The 19311-nt window shown below is 53.3% G+C and overlaps 7 protein-coding genes and 1 non-coding gene across 8 annotated transcripts; 5 read left to right on the forward strand and 3 right to left on the reverse strand.

Moving 5' to 3' along the window:
- Nucleotides 1-226: 226 nt before the first annotated feature.
- On the forward strand, nt 227-1599 carry SODALDRAFT_354575 (hypothetical protein; the record flags this gene model as incomplete). Its single annotated transcript, XM_028613742.1, has 5 exons — nt 227-260; nt 749-850; nt 913-1108; nt 1208-1247; nt 1375-1599. 5 exons carry the CDS (start codon nt 227-229, stop codon nt 1597-1599), a joined length of 597 nt encoding a protein of 198 aa, XP_028470228.1.
- Nucleotides 1600-2379: 780 nt separating this feature from the next.
- Nucleotides 2380-5949, reverse strand: SODALDRAFT_341845 (vesicular-fusion protein SEC18). Its single transcript, XM_028613054.1, has 4 exons — nt 5935-5949; nt 5279-5854; nt 3300-5169; nt 2380-3151 (listed from the first exon to the last, which is right to left on the reverse strand). The coding sequence occupies exons 2-4, from the start codon at nt 5596-5598 to the stop codon at nt 2792-2794; spliced, it is 2550 nt and encodes an 849-aa protein (XP_028470229.1). The 5' UTR covers nt 5599-5854; nt 5935-5949; the 3' UTR covers nt 2380-2791.
- Nucleotides 5950-6000: 51 nt separating this feature from the next.
- On the forward strand, nt 6001-7370 carry SODALDRAFT_326588 (hypothetical protein). The gene has a single exon (XM_028610204.1). The coding sequence runs from the start codon at nt 6279-6281 to the stop codon at nt 7281-7283; it is 1005 nt and encodes a 334-aa protein (XP_028470230.1). The 5' UTR covers nt 6001-6278; the 3' UTR covers nt 7284-7370.
- Nucleotides 7371-8526: 1156 nt separating this feature from the next.
- SODALDRAFT_270190 (SPFH domain/Band 7 family protein) lies at nt 8527-9877 on the forward strand (the record flags this gene model as incomplete). The annotated part of the gene is made up of 4 exons (XM_028607704.1): nt 8527-8722; nt 8823-9029; nt 9119-9495; nt 9581-9877. The coding sequence occupies 4 exons, from the start codon at nt 8527-8529 to the stop codon at nt 9875-9877; spliced, it is 1077 nt and encodes a 358-aa protein (XP_028470231.1).
- On the reverse strand, nt 9616-10597 carry SODALDRAFT_14992 (hypothetical protein). The gene has a single exon (XM_028606848.1). The coding sequence runs from the start codon at nt 10481-10483 to the stop codon at nt 9983-9985; it is 501 nt and encodes a 166-aa protein (XP_028470232.1). The 5' UTR covers nt 10484-10597; the 3' UTR covers nt 9616-9982.
- A 112-nt stretch (nt 10598-10709) lies between these two features.
- On the reverse strand, nt 10710-12784 carry SODALDRAFT_303718 (putative DEAD/DEAH box helicase; the record flags this gene model as incomplete). The annotated part of the gene is made up of 3 exons (XM_028608959.1): nt 10710-12450; nt 12526-12628; nt 12720-12784. The coding sequence occupies 3 exons, from the start codon at nt 12782-12784 to the stop codon at nt 10711-10713; spliced, it is 1908 nt and encodes a 635-aa protein (XP_028470233.1).
- Nucleotides 12785-12835: 51 nt separating this feature from the next.
- Nucleotides 12836-16579, forward strand: SODALDRAFT_354579 (hypothetical protein; the record flags this gene model as incomplete). Its single annotated transcript, XM_028613743.1, has 5 exons — nt 12836-12902; nt 13092-13206; nt 13275-13327; nt 14740-14979; nt 15051-16579. 5 exons carry the CDS (start codon nt 12836-12838, stop codon nt 16577-16579), a joined length of 2004 nt encoding a protein of 667 aa, XP_028470234.1.
- A 1158-nt stretch (nt 16580-17737) lies between these two features.
- On the forward strand, nt 17738-17811 carry SODALDRAFT_t5. Its single transcript has one exon. It is a non-coding gene; the product is annotated as a tRNA-Asn (tRNA).
- Nucleotides 17812-19311: the final 1500 nt, after the last annotated feature.

The following is a 19311-nucleotide window of genomic DNA, read 5'->3' on the forward strand; positions in this document are numbered from 1 at the left end:
AACCATTTTGTACATCGCGATTGCATATTGGTGTCCTTTTGTGTCACAGTGATTCTCCAAGCTAAGGCTGCAAGACATCCACCATCGCATCCGAATTTTGCAATTAAATCACTATACGAGACTATGTTTGAGAGCAAATGGGTACTACCCATTGCCCACATCACACGAGAATAAGCGCCATCTGAGGATTGCACGACCCCTCCCCTCATAAGGGTTACATTTCCAGATGTCAAGCATTGCGCACACCGCCCTGTCCTATGGTATGGCATAATAGCTCTTGCGATAAGCATGAGATAATTCCACCGTCCCCAAGAAAAGGAAGAAGAGAAAACTCATAACAAGCAGAACTCGACCCACTGCCGGAAAGGGGGGAAAGGACGAAGGCGAGGAGGGGAGGAAAGGGGGGTTGCACCACATCGTACCGTACGAAGTGAATTGCCTCAGGCCCGCCCTTTTCCAAGGACAAGAAATACATTGCGCGAAATAGACGACTCTAGCCGCGCTGAATCGGCGAATGCCGCTACTCATTTCATCAAGGCCTTACTTACTGGGGCGCCCGTACAGATGACTACCTAGGTACCTTACAACGTATTTTGCCCGTAAAACGGTGGGTCTTCCCAAGAATGATTAGTAACGCAAGTACCAACCTATTTTGTATGTAAGGTACCTTACCTTACACTTCAAGTACCTACCGAAATACACTGGTATAGGAGTAGAGAGTTGATTAAAGGGCAAACACGAACTGCAGCACTAAACCACCACAACAACTATCACAACAACTACCACGACCCTACTTCCTTAGCACTTCCTCAGAACAGCCAGCACTGCCTCTATTCACTAAATATCACGTGTGAGGTCTGGATAGTTAAACGTGAGGTCTCTCCATAAAGCCCCTATTCCTTCCCTTCCCAGGCACGAACCGGTCCAGGGAACCCCTACGGCGTGAGGTGGTTAAGTTCGCCAGATTTCCATCCGTGACGATGTGGCTGGCCGCTAAGTTCCCAGCAGCCTGGGTCAAGACTTTTGGGCGAGAATTCCTACCCAGTCCGACCCTTCTCCACACTACTTCTTTTTGGCCAGGCGCGGCTTCAAACGACTGGCATGAGAGGTGTGGTCGGTCGTCTTCTAGAGCAAATGCTGTAGCACCAGAAATCAGAGCAACTTACGTTATACACCAAGGTTCAAACACTCGCTGCCCTCACAACAGCTATGGGATTTGCGTCATTGTGGGGGTTCAAAAAAAGGGGGTGAGGGGAGAAAATAAAGTAAAACAATAAGAAGAAAAGAGTGAGAAAGAAAAGAAATTAGTAAGGGGGACTTCGTTCAGCCTTTCGGTGTTAATGCCCAGTGACGCACTAACATCTCCATACTCAGGTACTTCGTGCGAACTCGTTCGTACGGCTGCAATTCCCAGATATCTGGTTCGACTCTTTCCATCGGCCTGTCCAGATCAAGCAAGCCAACATATTCCACAGCCAACGCTCATCTTACTACAATGTACGAATAAACTGGCTCATCCTAGACAAACAAGCCTGGGGTCCTTTGCTAGTCCCGAGTCAGATGATCACCTTTCCATGCTGGGCCGTGCAGGTTGTCTAGTGTCTAGTGTTGTTGGTTCTTGACTGTATGGAGAGTAATTATTACCCATCTGAGTCCCGGATCTTGTCCGGTTCTCCGGGGAGGGAACATACGGGATACCGCTACTCATACCGGTAGCTATATTACCAAGTGGGACCAAGTAAACACCTTGTAGGGATGAATTGTTCTTGATGTTGTCAGAGGACCCGGCAAAACATTTTGCTTTGCACTATTAATTGTACCTATGGTTTGTTTCAGCTCTTTCTTCTTTGGGTTATACATTCCGAGCACGGGTAGCACGTACACGTACAAGGGAGAACGTGCATTACTCGTATTTACTCCGTAGTCCAAGACAATGCAAGCAATACGGGAAGATGGTCGGTCGAAGAAACAGCACATCCATCTCCTGTCATCGCCTCGGCCGTTATCTCTCGCCCCGGTCTCAGCGCCCCCTATTCAACCTTTCTAGCGATAATTACGAAGTAATGATGGTGTCGAAGGGAGACGGGAGCGCGTCTCGGGTAGCCTCTAATAATTCCCCTGCATCCGACGACGTCTAAGAATTTGGAGATCACTTATCGGACCTATAAACTGCTACCGTTGTTGACCGTGCCTGTTTCGGGCTGGACAGGGTTGACATGGATTTGTACCTCGTATTGTACGGAGTATCCGTACCTTAGGTAGGCAGCATACATAATTCACATTTTAAGACCCTGCTTGTTTGATCAGGTAATCCAAGCACCCATGTTAAGAAGTTTCCATCTTTTTGATGATTTGCTGACATACACATTAAGATTTTGCGGGGGGGCGACGACGCGTTAATTACAAGGTAGATAAAGCACAGTGCCTTTGGCTTAAGTGGTGGGTTAATACGGTAGGGTAACTACGTGGGGCTGATGCATCGATGCGACTCCAAAGGGAAATCGTTGTGATGTCAGACTACCGAATTGTTATAAATGGTATTTCCAACACCAACACCACTTATCTCAGGGCCGCTTCAATCAGCGGATTTTATGTGATGGACAACCCAGAGATTATAGTTGGAAAACGGATGGCTACATAGGATGACAACAACAACTTGGGCCCTTGCCCCAGCTTCAAAGGAGTTTCGTTCATGTCTATGTTCATCACTGTATGTAGTCATATGCCCATCCCATGCGTCCTAAAGTGACCTGCGAATGCAGAACCCCCGAAACGGCCCGAGACAAACGATTTAACCATCCATCGGTACATCGCTTGCACCCATGGCCCCAACGACCCTGGATATGAAACTCTCGGCCATGCTGGCGGCCTCGCCACGGGCGGCCTCAATCCTAGCCTCCTCAATGCACTCCAGCACCGTCTTGATACCGATGCCTACTTGCTTTGAACCCGTCTCGGCGGAGATGGTGTTGATGATTTGGTTGACTTCGCTGGCGTCGAACGACCCGCTCTCGACGAGAACGCCCTCGAGCTCGCGCAAGTCCATCACGGCAGGGACAGGTACCTGGCGACGACCGAACAGCTTCATGACGCCCAGCATCTTGAGGACGGTGAGTTCCGAAGTCGTCACGAAGACGAGGAGACGCCGGCCCTGGAGATTCCGTGGTGTTAGCACATATATCGAATTCTCCTTTTGACCCTTCGTACCAAGAAAAAGAAAGTCTCGGGGGTAACGTTGGCCAGAAGTAGTGAAGAAAGGCAAAAAGGGGAAAAGGAAAACGAAGAGATATGATGCTCACCTTAGGAGGCTCCGACTGAATCAGAGACATGAGCCGGTCGAGAATGGTGTTCGAAAAGCGCGGGCCGATGGGATTCCACTCAATAAGCTGCTCAAAGTTGTCGAGAATGAGGATACTGAGCGGCGACTTGTACGCATCCGAGAAGATTTTGGAGAGATAGTCTTTCTTCCCGAACTCGTCCCGGAACACCGTGAGGTTCTGCGGCGACACAAGTTTGACAAACGGGTACTCGGAGCGCATGGCGATGTGCGCCGCCAGGGCCGTCTTTCCGGACTCGGGTGGCCCGTGGAAAAGAACCGCCATCCTGTTGAGGACATGGGAATCCTTGAGGGTGTTGACGTAGCTCATGCCGGTGCGGATGACGTCCTCGATGTGGCGACCGTACCGAATAATGCCCATCTTGACCGAGCGCTCCAGGTCATCTTCCGACACACCGTAGGCCGGCTTGACCTCGGTCAGCGCCGCCAGGAAATCCTCCATCTTGATCTTCATCGACGCAACGTCCGACTTCATCTTGGCAAGTTCGCCCACCTCCGTGTGACGATTGAACGCAAAGGACGTCGCTGCCTTGACGACGCCGGCAATTTCGGCGCCGGAGTAGTTCTTGGTCTGCGCCGCCAGCGTCGCGACATCGACGGCCGGGTCCAGGATGTCGTTGTCCCGCATCTTGGACGTGTGAATCAGGAAGATCTCTTTTCGGCCCTCCTCATCCGGCAGCCCGATCTCCAGCTGAACCTCCAGACGACCAGGTCGTAACAGGGCCTCATCGATCATGTCCTTCCGGTTGGTCATGCCGATGAGGAGAATGTTATTTAGCTGATCCACGCCATCGAGCTTGGTCAGCAACTGGTTGACGACACTGTCACCCACGCCAGTACCACCTCCAGCACCCGATCCTCGCTGCTTGCACACGGCGTCCAGCTCGTCGAAGATGATAATGTGGAGGCCGCTCTCATCACCCTTTTCCTTGAACTCCTTCTCGGCCTCGGCGAACATCTTCCTGACGTTCTCCTCCGACTGGCCGACGTACTTGTTCAAGATTTCGGGTCCGTTGACGATTACGGGCTTCCTGGCGTTCAACATCGAACCGATTTGCCGTGCGATCAACGTCTTACCAGTACCGGGAGGTCCGTAAAGGAGAATACCCTTTACGTGCTGAATTCCAAGTTTCTCAACCAGTCTGGGGGGGAAAACACGGGAAGCGAATGCTCTTCGGAAGATGGTTCCGAACTCCTCGCCGAGACCACCGATGCCCATGTCCTCAAACTTGAAGTCCGGCGCAATGATGGCGTTGGTGTTGCCTCTATGTTCGGAGGCTTTCAGGTTGATCTCCGCCCCAGGCGCCTTGAAGAAGGCCATCCTGGTTTGCGGGGTGAGGATACCACGAGCATTGGGGTCTCTGGACGTGGCCGTCCCGGAGGGGTCGGTCATCAAGTCAAGATTGACCACACCGACCGTCTTGACGACTATAAGAAGCGGTATGTTGTTGACATCCATCAGAATCCTCTCTCCCGGGGCTAAGATCTGGTTGCCGTAGGTCTTGAGGAACCGCGGCGCCAGTTCGTCCTCGTCATATGTTTGGGACGACGACCTCTTCGCGGAGGCGAAGCCCACCTCTACATCGACAGAGCCTAGGTAGACCTGGCCCCCTTGGCTGAAAGGATCGTATACTTCGCCGGTGAACTGGTCCGTCATGCCGATGTTGCACCATGTTCGCTGAGGATCCGACAAGCTGATAGCACCGGATGGGAAACCGTCGACGCGCTCGGCGGAGACGACGTACTCGCCCGCGGGTACACCACCTCGAATTAGGATGTATAAATCGGAGCCATCGGGGCTAGGAGGAAAGTCCATCGGTGATACGGCACACCTGGGAAGAGAGGTTGTCAGTAAAATAAGAAGAAGAAGAAGAAGAAAGCGTCCATCTGCGCCCCATCTGCACGTCTGCACGTCTTGTTCGCAGCGCGCGTCTTACTTACTTGTTCCTGTAAATCAACTGAGACTGTAGTGTCTTGTCGGCAACCTTCCCAACTTGCAAAGACACCCGACGACCACCGCCACCACCACCGCCGCCCCTTGGAAGCTGCGCGGGGGGTTTCTCGTAGCTTGACGACATTCCGGGTGATCGTGGAGGAGGTTGCCCGTAGCCCTGGCCGCCATAACCTTGACTCCCATAACTCTGGCCGCCGTAGCCTTGGCCATATGGATCTCTAGGGGGTTGGTCTCGCGAGGGCATTGCTCTCGGGTTGGCACCAGGCAAGCCCATCCTACCCTGACCGTATGGAGGGGCTCTTGACATGGCCGGAAGGTATGACGTGGATTAAAGGTGGCGGCCGCTGGGGGTAATATAGAGACGAGGCGCCGAGGACGAAAGATTGAAGGAAATCCAGACTAATCTATGGTGTTGCTGAAGATCTATGAAAAGATGTTTTGAGCGGCCGTCTCCGGATTCGGAGTTGGGATGTAGTTGTTGAGTTGAAGTTCTGGTCTCCTTGCTTACGGTATTGGGCACTCCGGTACGTTGACAGTTGGCATTCTGGTACGTACCTCCCAGACTCAATGGTGTTTCGTCAGTTGTGACGTTCAGTCCGAAAGCAGCTTAGCGGGACTGGTGGCGGATCTGGGGATACCTTACCGGCCTCACCTGGTGGGGGGCAAGAATTCTGTCCCAACTCACTCACTGCCCTGCGCTCCGTACCTTACTTCGTACACTCCGTGTGAAATTACTTTCAATTCCGAGTTCTAATCCGGAGTTCTACCTTACTAAGTAAGGTAGTAAAGGGGCTATCGTTAACTGGTATCCGTATATTATCTCGAGCCAGGCTTACCTCTGTTCCCCATCCAACTGTCATCGAATATACGTGTCAAACATTTATGAAAATAAGTTGTTTGACCTTGTGCTCGTCCGACTCATCTAAATTCCAATCTGCCACAAGGCAGACGTTAAACCATCATGCCTCTGTAAGCCCCTCCTAAGTAATGTGTTCCGAAATAACCAAGATAAATGCTGATTTTCTTAGTCACCTTCTGGGCAAGAAGTCGTGGAACGTCTACAATGCCGACAACATCGCCCGCGTCCGGCGCGACGAAGCGGCCGCGAAAGCCGCCGAGGAGGCCGAGGAGCAACGCATGCAAGAAGTCGACGCAGAGCGCCGGCTAGCCATTCTCCGCGGCGAAATGCCCCCGCCGTTACCCCCATCCAGCTCCAAATCCGGGCCCTCGGATGCCAACGAGACCCGGCTGCGCGGGGCCGAGAGGCCACCAGGGGCAGAGGGTATAGGTAGAGAACGCAAGAAACGCAAGCGCGTAGGCGAGGACGATACGGACTTCGAAATGCGCATTGCGAAGGAGCGCGCTGTCGTCGCTGCTGGTGACGACAACGACGACAACGCAATCCCCGTCCGGCGGAGCAAAACTAGCGATGCGCCCCTCGTGGACCGCAGCGGGCACATCGACCTCTTCGGCGCGGCACGGGAACATGCCGTCCGGTCGCAGAAGAACGAGGAAGCGGAACGGGAGGCTGCGAAGAAGAAGCGTGAGTTGGAGGATCAGTACACGATGCGCTTCGTGAATGCGGCGGGCAAGGACGGCCTATCGGCGCCGTGGTATTCGAAAAAGGCAGACGTGGGAAGAGGTGCCGACACTGGGATGACACTTGCGGAGGACCAGGGGAGGGATGTATGGGGAAACGAAGACCCTGGACGGAAAACGCGTGATTCTGAGAGGATAGTGGCAAGCGACCCGCTCGCCATGATGAAGAAGGGCGCTGCTCGAGTGAGGGAGGTGAAGAAGGAGAGAGCAAATTTTGAAGAGGAACGACAGAGAGAACTGAAAGAATTGCGCCGGGAAGAGAAGCGAAGGGAGAGGTATGAGAGACGAGAAAGACGGGACAGGGATGAAAAGCACCGCAACTCGGACGGAAAGCACCGGGATCGCAGAACGAGACCCCGACACAAGGGACGACGAGGAGAGACAGCGGCGTAGCCACCTCAAGCTGTCACGCCATGATTAATTATCCCCTTTCTACAATGATACCCCTCTTTTACGTCTTCTTTAAGGCACCCATGCCGGACACATGGACTTTGGCTATCAAACTAGGCTTCCAGAAACGAATGGCTCCGATAGTACTTTGTCCCCATGGCCGAGGGAAACGCATCACACCACCCAGCACCGTACGTCATCTCTGAGGCTGAGCACATAAAGCATAGTTGGGCTATGGGGTCATAGAATCTTACTGCTGCACACCTGGCCCTGGAGGGGAAGGTGATAATGATCCAACGCACATGAACAGCCGGGCAAGGTTGGCAAGCTGACTAATTGCTCCAGTTCCTCGAGAGAAATTCATGGACCTCAATGCCCGTAGTCGGGTGTCGGGAATTGTATTGCGAAGTACGTACAAAGTAGCGTAGAGAGCCTGAAGAGTGTTCGAGTACGGATACAGACCGAAAACCCGCAGGGTGCAGATCAGTGCCGCGGTCCATATGTGGAAAAGAGAACAAGGCCAGAAGGATGAGTAAGGTAATCAAACGTGACGTGCGTTCTTGCCTACCTTAAATTGGCAGAGCCGTTGCGGCGATAGGGACATTTGGAGAGTCGAGAGAACGACATGCCCCGTACCAGCTGTGTACTCCGTACCTAGGGAGCACTGTATCAGTACGAAGTAAATACTACGTAATTGTTAAGGAATATGATTATACAGAACCAGAACAGAAGCTTCACTTTAGTCAGTACGACGTACTCCGTACCCACGTGCTGTCACTGAAGCGACGAGGTTGCCCCGCACGGCTTTTCGTCACCCCGGACAATGAACAGGGCTTAGTCAAGACATAGCCCCATCAAAAGCCGGATGGTAAGGCTTCATGATTGGACGCATTCCCCCAGGGTAGGCTCAGTACGCATCCGCCAAGACTGCCGAGAAGATACGAAATACGGGGGTGGGCTCTTGCGTCACCCCAGTATTAGTGTACGACTGAAACACCTTAAGACTGGCACTGATTATTACCTGTACTCTGTAAATTCGCGACGAGTACAAATACACGCTGCTGCCCCGCAAACTTGTCCCATTGATCTTTTCAAGCCATCCGACTACCTAAGATAGGTATCCGATATACAGGGGTTCCAAAACAAAGTCCAATTCCGACTTGGCATGCCCAATCTTGCTCCCACTGAGAGCAACAACACCAACTACACCGCTTCCAGCTCTCGACCGCTCTCGCCCACAGTCATCATGAGCGCCCCCGCGTACGCCGAGCAAGGCTCCTCCTCGGGCAAGGCGCCCGCTGCCGAGCAGGACACTGCCGATGGCGGCTTCAAGCCCCAACAACCCATGGCCGTCCAGCCTCCGAGGAAGGATGACCTCCAGCGCAGCTATGCCACTGTTGTTGATGCCGAAGCCAATCCCAAGGGCTGGTATGGCACAATGAGTACGAAGCCTCTTCACCGTCTCTTGCGCACCCCGCTCTATCGTCGTGTTGTTAGGAGGCCATTTTCGCTGACCTGGTCAATTTTGTTTCCCCCCTACAGTCAACGCTGCCGGTGCCGTCATTGGCACTCTTGGTGCCTTCCCATGCTGTGTCATCTGCCCAAACCCCTACAAGCATGTTAACCAGGGCCATGTCGGTTTGGTTACCAAGTTTGGCAAGTTCTATCAGGCAGTCGACCCTGGTCTGGTCAAGGTCAACCCTCTCAGCGAGAAGCTTATCACCGTCGACGTGAAGATCCAGATTGCCGGTAAGACCTCTCTCTTGGAAGCTCCCGAAGGCCCCCCCCCCCCCCTTCGTACAACTCGACAGCTGTCTAACCCGAGTCTCCTACCGCAGAGGTCCCCCAGCAAACCTGCATGACCAAGGACAACGTCACCCTTCACCTCACATCCGTCATCTACTACCACATCGTCTCTCCCCACAAGGCCGCCTTTGGTATCTCCAACGTCCGCCAGGCCCTTATTGAGCGTACTCAAACCACACTCCGCCACGTCCTCGGTGCCCGCATCCTCCAGGACGTCATTGAGCGCCGCGAGGAAATTGCCCAGTCCATCGGCGAGATCATCGAGGATGTTGCCGCCGGATGGGGTGTTCAGGTGGAGAGCATGCTGATCAAGGACATCATCTTCAGCCAAGAGTTGCAGGAGTCTCTTTCCATGGCCGCCCAGAGCAAGAGAATCGGGGAGAGCAAGATCATTGCCGCCAAGGCCGAGGTACGCTCTTAGAAAGCATCCCTTTTTCTCCGCTGTTGTTGTGCAAATGTCTCGAACTTGAAATGACTGACACAAAACCCCTTAGGTCGAAGCCGCCAAACTCATGCGCCAGGCTGCCGACATCCTCTCGTCGGCGCCTGCCATGCAGATCCGCTACCTCGAGGCCATGCAGGCCATGGCCAAGTCGGCCAACAGCAAGGTCATCTTCCTACCAGGCGCCAACGGCGCCGGAGCCATGCCGGAGGTGGGACAGAACTTCCACGCCCCCAACACCACAGGCGAGTCCAGCGGCTCACGGGACAACGCGACCTTCAATGACTTTGGAGGTCACGATCCCGGTTTCCAAACTGCCATGAACGCTCGCGTTGTCGAGAACATTTAAAGAAAAAAAAGGGTGTTCCCCTGAGTAATGAGTGCTGGCTGACCTGGAGGATCCTTCTCCGCCAACCTTGGAAATGCATTGTCACACTCTGGATTTTCCAACCGGTCATGATTCATTCCCGATAACTGCTGCTCTATTTGTCCTGATTTTCAACAGTCCAACGTTGCCTTGGTGTTCAGCCGTTGAGACACCACTAATTCGGTATGCCTTCAACGCATGCGCCCAGCCACGACATCCTCGCGAGGTCCTGTTTTTCCTCCTTTTTTTCCTGCTTTCTTTTTTCTTTATTATTTTCTTGTCATGTTTCGACGCACTTACTACTTCTCTGATATCCACTATACCCCTCGGCAATTCATTGGCTGAAACGACGGCGATGGAGAGTTGAAGGATACCCGTGAGCAAGTGGGCTACGTGTATGAGGGGAGGACATGGGGCAAATATGAACCGGGAATGAATGAAGAAAATGGAACGAGAAATAATACCTGGGGTGCTTTGGTTCAGGGACGGGACGAGGAAGCCCCCGATGGGATTTTTATGTACGGTCAACGTCAGGACATGTTCTATACCCTTCATTCGTTTCCTGGCTTCTTGTCTTCTTTTATCCATAGTTAACTCGTGAGACTGAAATTGGCGGGAGCCTTTCTGGGACGTGCTGCCTGTTTACTATCTGAAACGACCGCTATCTTGCCTCAAGATCTCTCCCCTTTCTTCATATCGACTCGACTTGGTGACAAGAGGACGTTCTACGTGTAGGTACCTATCTTCCCGCTCAAAAGACAAAAAGTAATATTCGTGTCCAAAACGCCAGCGCGACGCCCAAGCATGGCTGATCATCAAAACCCGTCAAACTCATCCTCCTTTTTGTCCTCGTTCTCGGTCTGGTTCCGCCGTCTCACCTCCTCGATCAGCTCCTTCAACTCCATGGACTTGACCTTCTCCTCCTCAGTCATGTTCTGCTCCCGCTCCTTCTCGCGGCGCTTGTGCCTCTTCTCCCGGCGCACGGTCCGCAGTTCCGCCCTCTCGTGCTTGTCGCTCCAAGCCTCGGTGTTCCGCCTCTTCCTCTTCTTGCGCTCTTCGTCTTCTTTCCCGTCGGCGGCGGCGGCGGCGGCGGTGCCATTGCGCTCGGCGTCGAGGGCCTCCAGCCGAGCCTTCTCGCGGACCTTGTCCTTGTAGGCGAAGGCGTCCCAGTCGGTCTCGCCGAGGCCGAGGGTGCGGTCGCCGTCCCAGCTCCGCAGCTCCGGCATGGTGGGGAGGCGGAGGAGGCCCCAGGCGCGGCCGAGGTCGGCCCAGTCGAGGTCCTGGATGCGGAAGATGGACGAGGTCTGGTGGGCGGCGTAGCTGCGGACCCAGCTCACGAAGGCGCGCTGGGCCTTGTCGTGGTAGGCGCGGTCGCTGCGGAGGATGGAGCGGATGGTGGCGGTGGCGGCTTCGGCGTCCTCGGCGGTCACGGACACGTGGGGTTTGGGGAGGGGTTCGATCGGGGTCTTGCGGATTTCGAGGAAGGGGACGTAGTCTTCCTCGCGGCCCGGGTGGAGGAAGACCACGGCGAGTCCTTTACGGCCCGCACGGCCGGCGCGGCCGGCGCGATGGATGAAGACTTTGGGGTCGGAGGGGGGGTCGACCTGGCAAACGAGGTCGACTTGGGGGATGTCGAGGCCGCGGGCGGCGAGGTCGGTGCAGAGGAGGATGGAAGGGGAGACGGCGTTGACGAAGCGGGCGAAGCTCTTTTCGCGGGCCTTGGCTGGGAGCTTGCCGTGGAGAGGCACGAGGTTGTAGCCGGACGGGAGGAGGCTGGGGAGGACGTGCTGGAAGTAGTCGACGGCGGCGCAGGTGGAGAGGAAGACGATGCTGCGCTGCGGGCGGGGCTGGAGCTTTTCGACGAGTTGCGCAAGGGCGGGCAGCTTCTGGCTCGCGGGGATGACGAGGTAGGACATTTGTAAGCTGGCGGGGATCTTGCGGTCCTCAATGACGTTGCCGTCTCTGAGGCTCTTGACGCGCACGGCGATCTTGACGGGGTTGCGCAGGCCGACGGTGATGATCTGGGAGACGGCCTCGGACACGGAGGCGCTGAAGAGGCCGGTGCGACGCTGTTTCGGGAGGCGCGATAGGATCTTCTGCAGGTCTTGGCGGAAACCCATGTCGAGGATGCGGTCGGCCTCGTCGAGGATGAGCATCTCGAAGGTGTTATGGGGGCATCGGACCTGCGGGGCGGCGAGGAGCTCGACGAGACGGCCGGGGGTGGAGACGAGCACGTTTGGGGCGTGGCGGACGAAGAAGCTGAGGTCTTGCTGGGTGGTGGTGGTTCCGCCGACGAGCAACTGCGGTACGATGACGGGTACGGTGGAATCCGGTCTCTTGCTGTCGTCGTCTTTCAGGTAGGGGGTCATCTCGGCCGAAGGGCCATGGAAGGCGACGAGGCTGGAGAGGACGGAGTGGATTTGAACGGCAAGTTCGCGGGTAGGTGACACGATAATGGCGAAAACATGGCCGCGTTTTATCGGCTCTTCTAGGCGTACAAGTTTCTGAACGAGAGGTAGGAGGAAAGCGAGCGTCTTGCCGCTACCTGTTACGGCCTTTGGCGCAGCAAGTCAGGACGAGACATAGAGTAGAGTGTAGCGGCGAACGTGGAGCGCAGATGGAAGACATACCTCAACGACAACGTCCTTATTTCCTAAGAACTGCGGTACACAGGCAGCTTGAACCGGAGTCATCCGTTGAAAGCCCTGACTTGAGACGAAGTCGAGGATCCATCTGGAAAGGCAACAGGTTAGGCTTGAGTATGCGGTGGCTGGGAGAGGCAAGAGGCAGAGAAGGAGGGGGAGGGAGAAGAGCGACTGCTTACTCCGCTAGAGGAGGGGTGAGGCCGCGCCAATCTCTTGGGTCTTTCTTCTTCTCAGCCGGGGCCATTGCGTTGTTTGAACGGTCGATGGCCTCTACAATTAATTCCAGTATACGAAGATGCTCACGGGAACTGCATCCATTCACATTCTCGTTTCTTGCGCATCAATCGAAACTTTTTCCCCAGGTGGTTATCTTATCGTTTGTTTGTTACCTTATCTTATCCTGATTAGATCAGAAGAAATACCTAGGTACTTTTCAGAAGTTTAGAGGATCAGTACCTACCTTGGTAAGACCCCGTACCCGTACTAGTACCTTAGGTACGTACGTAGGTACGAATACTAAAGTAACGTTCTCTCACACAGCCCAAGCCAAGCCTCTTTCGGTGTCACACGACAACAGCACCGACTGATCGACCTGTTCTTAATGCTGGGAGCGGCCAGACTACCACAAAACGAAGTCATCCGGTCTTCTACATACGTGTTTATTGTGTAAATCATTTGTTTCTGTCCCGTCTTCGGATTCAAAGCCGAAAGGTTGACATCTTTATCATCTTTAGCATCTTCGATCTGACATCACTACGCTTGCACCCTTGCACGAATGAGACTACATGTAAACTGATATCCAACTAGGAGGCTGAGCTGAGGGTAGGTGTGGGGGGGTGGCTGGGAAAAGTTAAGCTGAGGGTAGGTGTGGGTCTGCTTTCTGATTAGTCACCCTAGGGAAATATCGTCTCTCCTAGCTTTACGAGTCGTGTCGTAATATATTAACGTGTTTTTCCCCCTTTTTTCCTAATACGCCTAATTAATTAGTTAAACTATTTCGCGATTATATTAAATATATTATAAGGGGTATTTCTATTAAGGGTTATTATATTACTTATTATAAAGAGTGCTTTTCTATGAGTACTAAAAGGAACTTGTATATTATTATAAAGAGTATTTTTCTTTTACTTATTATAATAGTAGTTACCTAAGATACTTAGTTATATAACCTTAATAAATAAGAGTATTACTCTCCTACCTATTATAAGGGTAATTACCTAAGATATCTAGGTATATAACCGTAATAAATAAAAGAGTTTCTCTTAACTATTATAGGGGTAGTTACCTAAGATATTTAGTTATATAATCTTAATAAATAAGAGAGTTTTTCTTCTATTTATCATAAGGGTAGTTACTTAAGATATTTAGTTATATAACCTTAATAAATAAGAGAGGTTTTCTCCTACTTATTATAAGAGTAGTTATCTAAGATATTTAGTTATATAATCCTAATTAATAAGAAAGTTTTTCCCCTATTTATTATAAGAGTAATTACCTAAGATATTTAGTTATATAACCTTAATAAATAAGAGAGTTTTTCTCCTATTTATTATAAGGGTAGTTACCTAAGATATTTAGTCACGTGACCTTAATAACTAAGGGTGTTTTTCTCCTACCTATTATTCGTGTGGTTACCTAAGAACTTTAGTCACGTGACCTTAATAAATAAGAGTATTTTCTCCTACCTATTATAAGGGTGGTTACCTAAGATCCTTAGTCACGTGACCTTAATGAATAGCCCCATAGCAACCCTCAGCTCAACTTTTCGCCCTACTCGGACCCAGACCTACTATCAGCTTAGCCATAGTCTTCAATATCAGTTTATCTGTAACCTCGCACGAATAGCCTCTGCTACGTGTACATAACGAAGCCCAGCTAACTAAGTGGGGGTTAACCGCTTAGCATAAGGAGGTTTAAAAAAAAAGAAAAAAAAAGAAAAAAAAGAAAAAAAAGGCTACGGAGTATTGCCGCAGACGCTTGGGCCGCTTTGGTGGGAGGGGACCCCGGAAAGCGACAAGGAGAAAAAATTCCCTTCGGACTCTTAGACTGTCCGTTGGTACCTACATACCTGACCTACATACTTCTATCAGCAGCCCGGCATCCAACAAAGTCTCTCTACCTACTCCGTACTTCCCGGCAGTCCCGATAGCAACTGACGAATCCTCCGCTTCCTCGCTCCTCTTCTCTTGTTATCTCAAGCCACCAGTGGCGCAATATTCCCTACCTTGGTTGGTTCGCAGTTCGTTCCTCTTCCGACTCCACCGGCCTCGAAGACACACGACTCGAACAACGGTTGTTCCGCAAAATCCGACCGCCCCATTCACATACATCCTCTTATCCCCACCCTCCTTCCCCTCGGGCTTTATCTCAGGAGGCCGCATGTTCGCCGTGGCTTCCTTGTCCGTGTCCGAGTCCGCGTCCGCCGTCGTGTCCCCGTCTGTGTCCCTCCCATCGAACGACCCGTTGGGACCATCATGCGGCAGAGGCCTACTCTGCTGCATCCACTTCAGTCGCCATCACGCTGGATCCGATAACCGACGCCGCGTCCATCCTCCACTCGCAGCGTCATAGGCGCCAGAACCGTCTTTTCGATTTTCTCTTCGGTGAACGGCCCAGCAGTGGCAGTAGCAGTGGCAGTGGCAGTGGCAGTGACAGCAGCGGCTCGGCGCCGACGCGTTCCTCGAGGAAGGACAGACATCTCCACTCTCTCTTTTGGCCCTTTCGTTTCTTTTCTTTCCAGCCCTGTCTCGCCGGGCCCTTACCCTCGCCTGCCCTCCCGCCTTTCCCCTACGACATGTCTACCCGAAGCAAGCAGGCCGCCTCGCGCCCAACACCCGCCACCCCGCGCGTCGTCTCCCCGAGCCCGACGCCTTCCGAGCTACAAGAGGCAGCAGCAGCGTCGTCACAGGACGGCTACGCAGGCCCGACCACGCGCTCGGTTGCCCGCAGGCGGAAAGCGACATCACATCCGGTCGAGGAAAGGGAGGGGGACGAAGATGAGGACTCGGATCCCGTCGAACTGAGGAGAGCCCGCACCCGAAGCCGGTCTCCCATGGAGATGCGGAAGATCGCCCCGATGACGACTTCCGGCAAGAGTAAATCTCCCGTACTTCCGAGCGAACCTATTCCCAGCGCTGTCGGTGTCGGTATCGCCGCGCCCAACGGCAGCACGAAGGCTTCGGCTCTCCCAACAAAAACAAACGGCCATCTCGCCGTCCCCTCGGCCGCACCGTCCGGCTGGAGCTGGCGCGACTTCAGCCGCAGCCCCAGTCCGCTCGGCCTGATACCCATCCACCGGAAATGGCGGACCTTCGTCCACAGGCACGAGGTGCCGAGGAAAGTCCTCCACGTCTCCATCGGCTTCTTCACCATCTGGCTCTACGTGTCGGGCACCCGGACCGTGGCCGTCGCGCCGTGGCTCATGGCCGCGCTGATCCCCATCGCCGCCACCGACTACCTCCGCCACCACTTCGCCGGCTTCAACCGGTTCTACGTGTCCGTGCTCGGGGCGCTGATGCGCGAGAGCGAATACGCGGGCTACAACGGCGTCATCTTCTACCTGCTCGGCGCCTGGATCGTCCTCTACTTCTTCCCCAAGGACGTCGGCGTCATGGGCGTCCTCCTCCTCAGCTGGTGCGACACGGCCGCCAGCACCTTCGGCCGCCTCTGGGGCTGCTACACCCCGCGCATCCGCCGCGGCAAGTCCCTCGCCGGGTCCCTCGCGGCCTTCCTCGTCGGCGTCGGCTCGTCCGCCTTCTTCTGGGGGTGGCTCGCCCCCACCATCGGGCCCATGCCCGGCGACGAGACCTTCATGTTCCGGAACGTCCTGCGGCTGCCCGAGGTGGCGTCGCACGCCCTGGGCTTGTCCGGTGCGCAGGCGGCCATCACCGGCTCCTTGGCGCTGGCCGTCGTGAGCATATGGAGCGGCTTCGTGGCTGCCGCTAGTGAGGTGGTGGACCTCTTCGGGTGGGATGATAACCTCACCATTCCCGTGCTCAGTGGCCTGGGCATTTGGGGCTTCCTCAAGCTTTTTGGCTGAGTTTTGTGACCTTGTGCACACTTTTTGTCACTGCTCCGTACACGGCAACAGATCCATGACGAGACTAGACGAGACGAGACGAGACGAGACGAGACAAAATGAGACGGGGGTCGAGTGGGTGGTTCACAGTGCTGGGCGATATTGGCTAGAACTCGGGTCAAGACTAGAATGGAACCACATCCCTTGTCTTCTCTGCATTTAACCGATCTCTGTGCATGCGGCTAGATCGACGGCAGGGCGTTATGCGTCCACGGGAGCCGCCGACCTTGCCCGGATCTTTCTATCCGTAATATCAAGCACACCGACAAGGTGAAACAGCACAAGACCGGTCAGTCAGGGAAATAGACGCTGAGGACAGGGTAGGTAGACGAGACAACATCACGACATGTACTATAGTTTCCCCCAATATATCTGACCTATTTAGACATGAAATTATTATTCTCCTCGAAATGCCGTGTACCATCGTCACCGTCGTTCAAAGAGCCTCCTCATCGAAGACGGTTCGTTACGCGGTGCGAGTTCAAACATCGACCAAACATCGACCAACCGGTTTCATCCGATGACGGCTGCGACAAGTTAAATATAGGTGGTCGTCTACGACGTAAAGCGGTTCAACAGCCAGAACAAGGGCATCATAAGGCGACGACGGTGCTGTATGTTGCCGCGAAAATTCCGGTTCGCACGACAGACGTTCTGTAACTGCCGAGATCTCGACCGTCTCGTATGGGACCCGGTATCAAGTTGCCTCGGATCGTATCTGAACCAAGAGAGGCTAAGCTTTGGATACGAGGAAACCTGGGCGCGGTATTACTTGTGTATCGCGTATACCGCGAGCTCATGCCAATACGACTTGGAAAGAAATGGATTTAAAGAGCTGTCCGTGGTTCAGGGCATCCGCTGTTTGGAAAGGAAGGTGGTGGGAAACACTTGTGCTTCTTCTGTTGCTATTCCGTTCTCGTATAATCGTATTCCGTCCGCGCATCGCAAAGCTCACGAGCCGACGTATTGCTTGTCCTCTACAGAATAAACACACCCAAGAAATTCTCTATGTGTCATCTATGTATCCGTGTTGTACTTTGTACGTCTTGTCGTCAACGTGACATCGCCTTTGTGGTCGCAGTTTGACAGCTTGACTAGAGCATCCATTGACAGCAAGCATCCTCCGTGGCGCAATTGGCTAGCGCGTTCGACTGTTAATCGAGAGGTTGGTGGTTCGAGCCCACCCGGGGGAGTTTGGTTCTCTTTTTTTCTGTTTTTCCTTTTTCCCCCCGGAGACTGCACACCCCGCTTATGCGAAGGAACTAGGTAACTAATTACGTAGAAACCTTCTACGTCAAGTCTGTCGATACACTTTACCCTTAAGGGGTTCTTAGCTTTTGGCGTGTTTCTGGCGATTCTCAGTCGGCTCCTCCCAATAGGATAGTGGAACGTCACCGAAAAATGCCGCCGTTGGTTCGAAGAATAATTGGCAGAAAAGGTTGAAAAAGAAAAGAAAACCCCCAGAAGAACATGCATCTCGGAACACCCCGGCCCTGCATTTCCTTTGACGACATCCATGTAAGTGCTCTAAGAGTGCATACAGCATACAGCATACAGCGTACAGCGTACAGCATACAGCACACATGGAACTCCCCCCGTACGTCATCATCTCGAGCGATGCAGACAGACATTTGTTTCAATCCTTCCCTCACTCCTTACCCCACGCCTTTCACAAACACATACATCTTTTCGTTGTGTCCAGTGGTTCAGGTCTGTGTCATCTGTCCTACCTACTTTAAAGATACACACGCCAGGACGCTGTAAGTCGGGTTGGGGTAAATATTAGGAGGGAGGAGGGGTCTGGCGTAGGATTCGCTTTACAGCTGCTAATAAGGCTCCAAGGTAGTTGACCATTCTTCTTTCCCAATGCTACACGCTCGCTCGGTATATCGGTGAGGCGAAAGAAAAATCTGCCGGGTTGGTACCAATGTTAGAAGACCGGGAACATCAGTGTTTGGCCGAGGTTGGAGGTGGTCTGTATCGAGAGCGAGAGGGGAAGAAAGTGCTTCTCATGACTTGCAGCCGATGACACACGCCTCGTACGAAATACCTTGGGTTCCTTGACGGACGAGCCTACTCGAATCATGCATCCAGTATGTGTTCAGTTACAGCATTAGGCCTATCTTCGTCTTTTGATGGACTGGGCTCCCTCCCACGGGTCCCCCGCAAGTTCAACCCTCCCCCTCTCCTTGCCAAGGACTTGAGGGCCATGAAATACGCAGTAGCTTAACATCTGGGCCCTGGGATCAATTTCATTGGCGGCTCCCATTCGCTACAACTGAGTCTAAGAAGGCCCCCCGCTGCTTCCAATGGCACAGCATAGTGGAATTCACTATTCCTTGTGGCAGAAGAACCCAAGATATGCATTGGCGTTGGTCAGTCAGACGAATACTATCTACAACAGATGACGGCTCGTTTGGATTATTGAATAGAGACCAATTTTGTTCCGCATTGGACAGGAATGATGGGAGTAACGGGAGATGGGAAGCCAGATATTCAACCGGAGCATGGAGATACTTGCAAGACCACACACACGACAAAGAATTTATGCCCACGCCCGTATCCACACCACCATTGTCAGACAAGACTTGGGCTGGTTCCGTTAAAAGCCCGATACTCTGGTTGGATCGCGTTGAGAACTGCTAAGAATGTTACTAGAAGGAACCGGGTCATGTGCTCTGAATAGCCTGCTG

This window comes from Sodiomyces alkalinus (genome assembly GCF_003711515.1).
Source record: "Sodiomyces alkalinus F11 unplaced genomic scaffold SODALscaffold_1, whole genome shotgun sequence".
Classification (NCBI taxonomy): domain Eukaryota; kingdom Fungi; phylum Ascomycota; class Sordariomycetes; order Glomerellales; family Plectosphaerellaceae; genus Sodiomyces; species Sodiomyces alkalinus.

Bases quoted from the DNA above. Each gene is read 5' to 3' on its own strand.
- SODALDRAFT_341845 (XM_028613054.1), bottom strand. From the start codon at position 5,598: ATGTCAAGAGCCCCTCCATACGGTCAGGGTAGGATGGGCTTGCCTGGT. The intron at 5,170-5,278 runs GTAAGTAAGACG...CTCTCTTCCCAG, and splicing joins CAGTTGATTTACAGGAACAA to GTGTGCCGTATCACCGATGG. The intron at 3,152-3,299 runs GTGAGCATCATA...CGGAATCTCCAG, and splicing joins TTCAGTCGGAGCCTCCTAAG to GGCCGGCGTCTCCTCGTCTT.
- SODALDRAFT_326588 (XM_028610204.1), top strand. From the start codon at position 6,279: ATGTGTTCCGAAATAACCAAGATAAATGCTGATTTTCTTAGTCACCTT.
- SODALDRAFT_14992 (XM_028606848.1), bottom strand. From the start codon at position 10,483: ATGGATAAAAGAAGACAAGAAGCCAGGAAACGAATGAAGGGTATAGAA.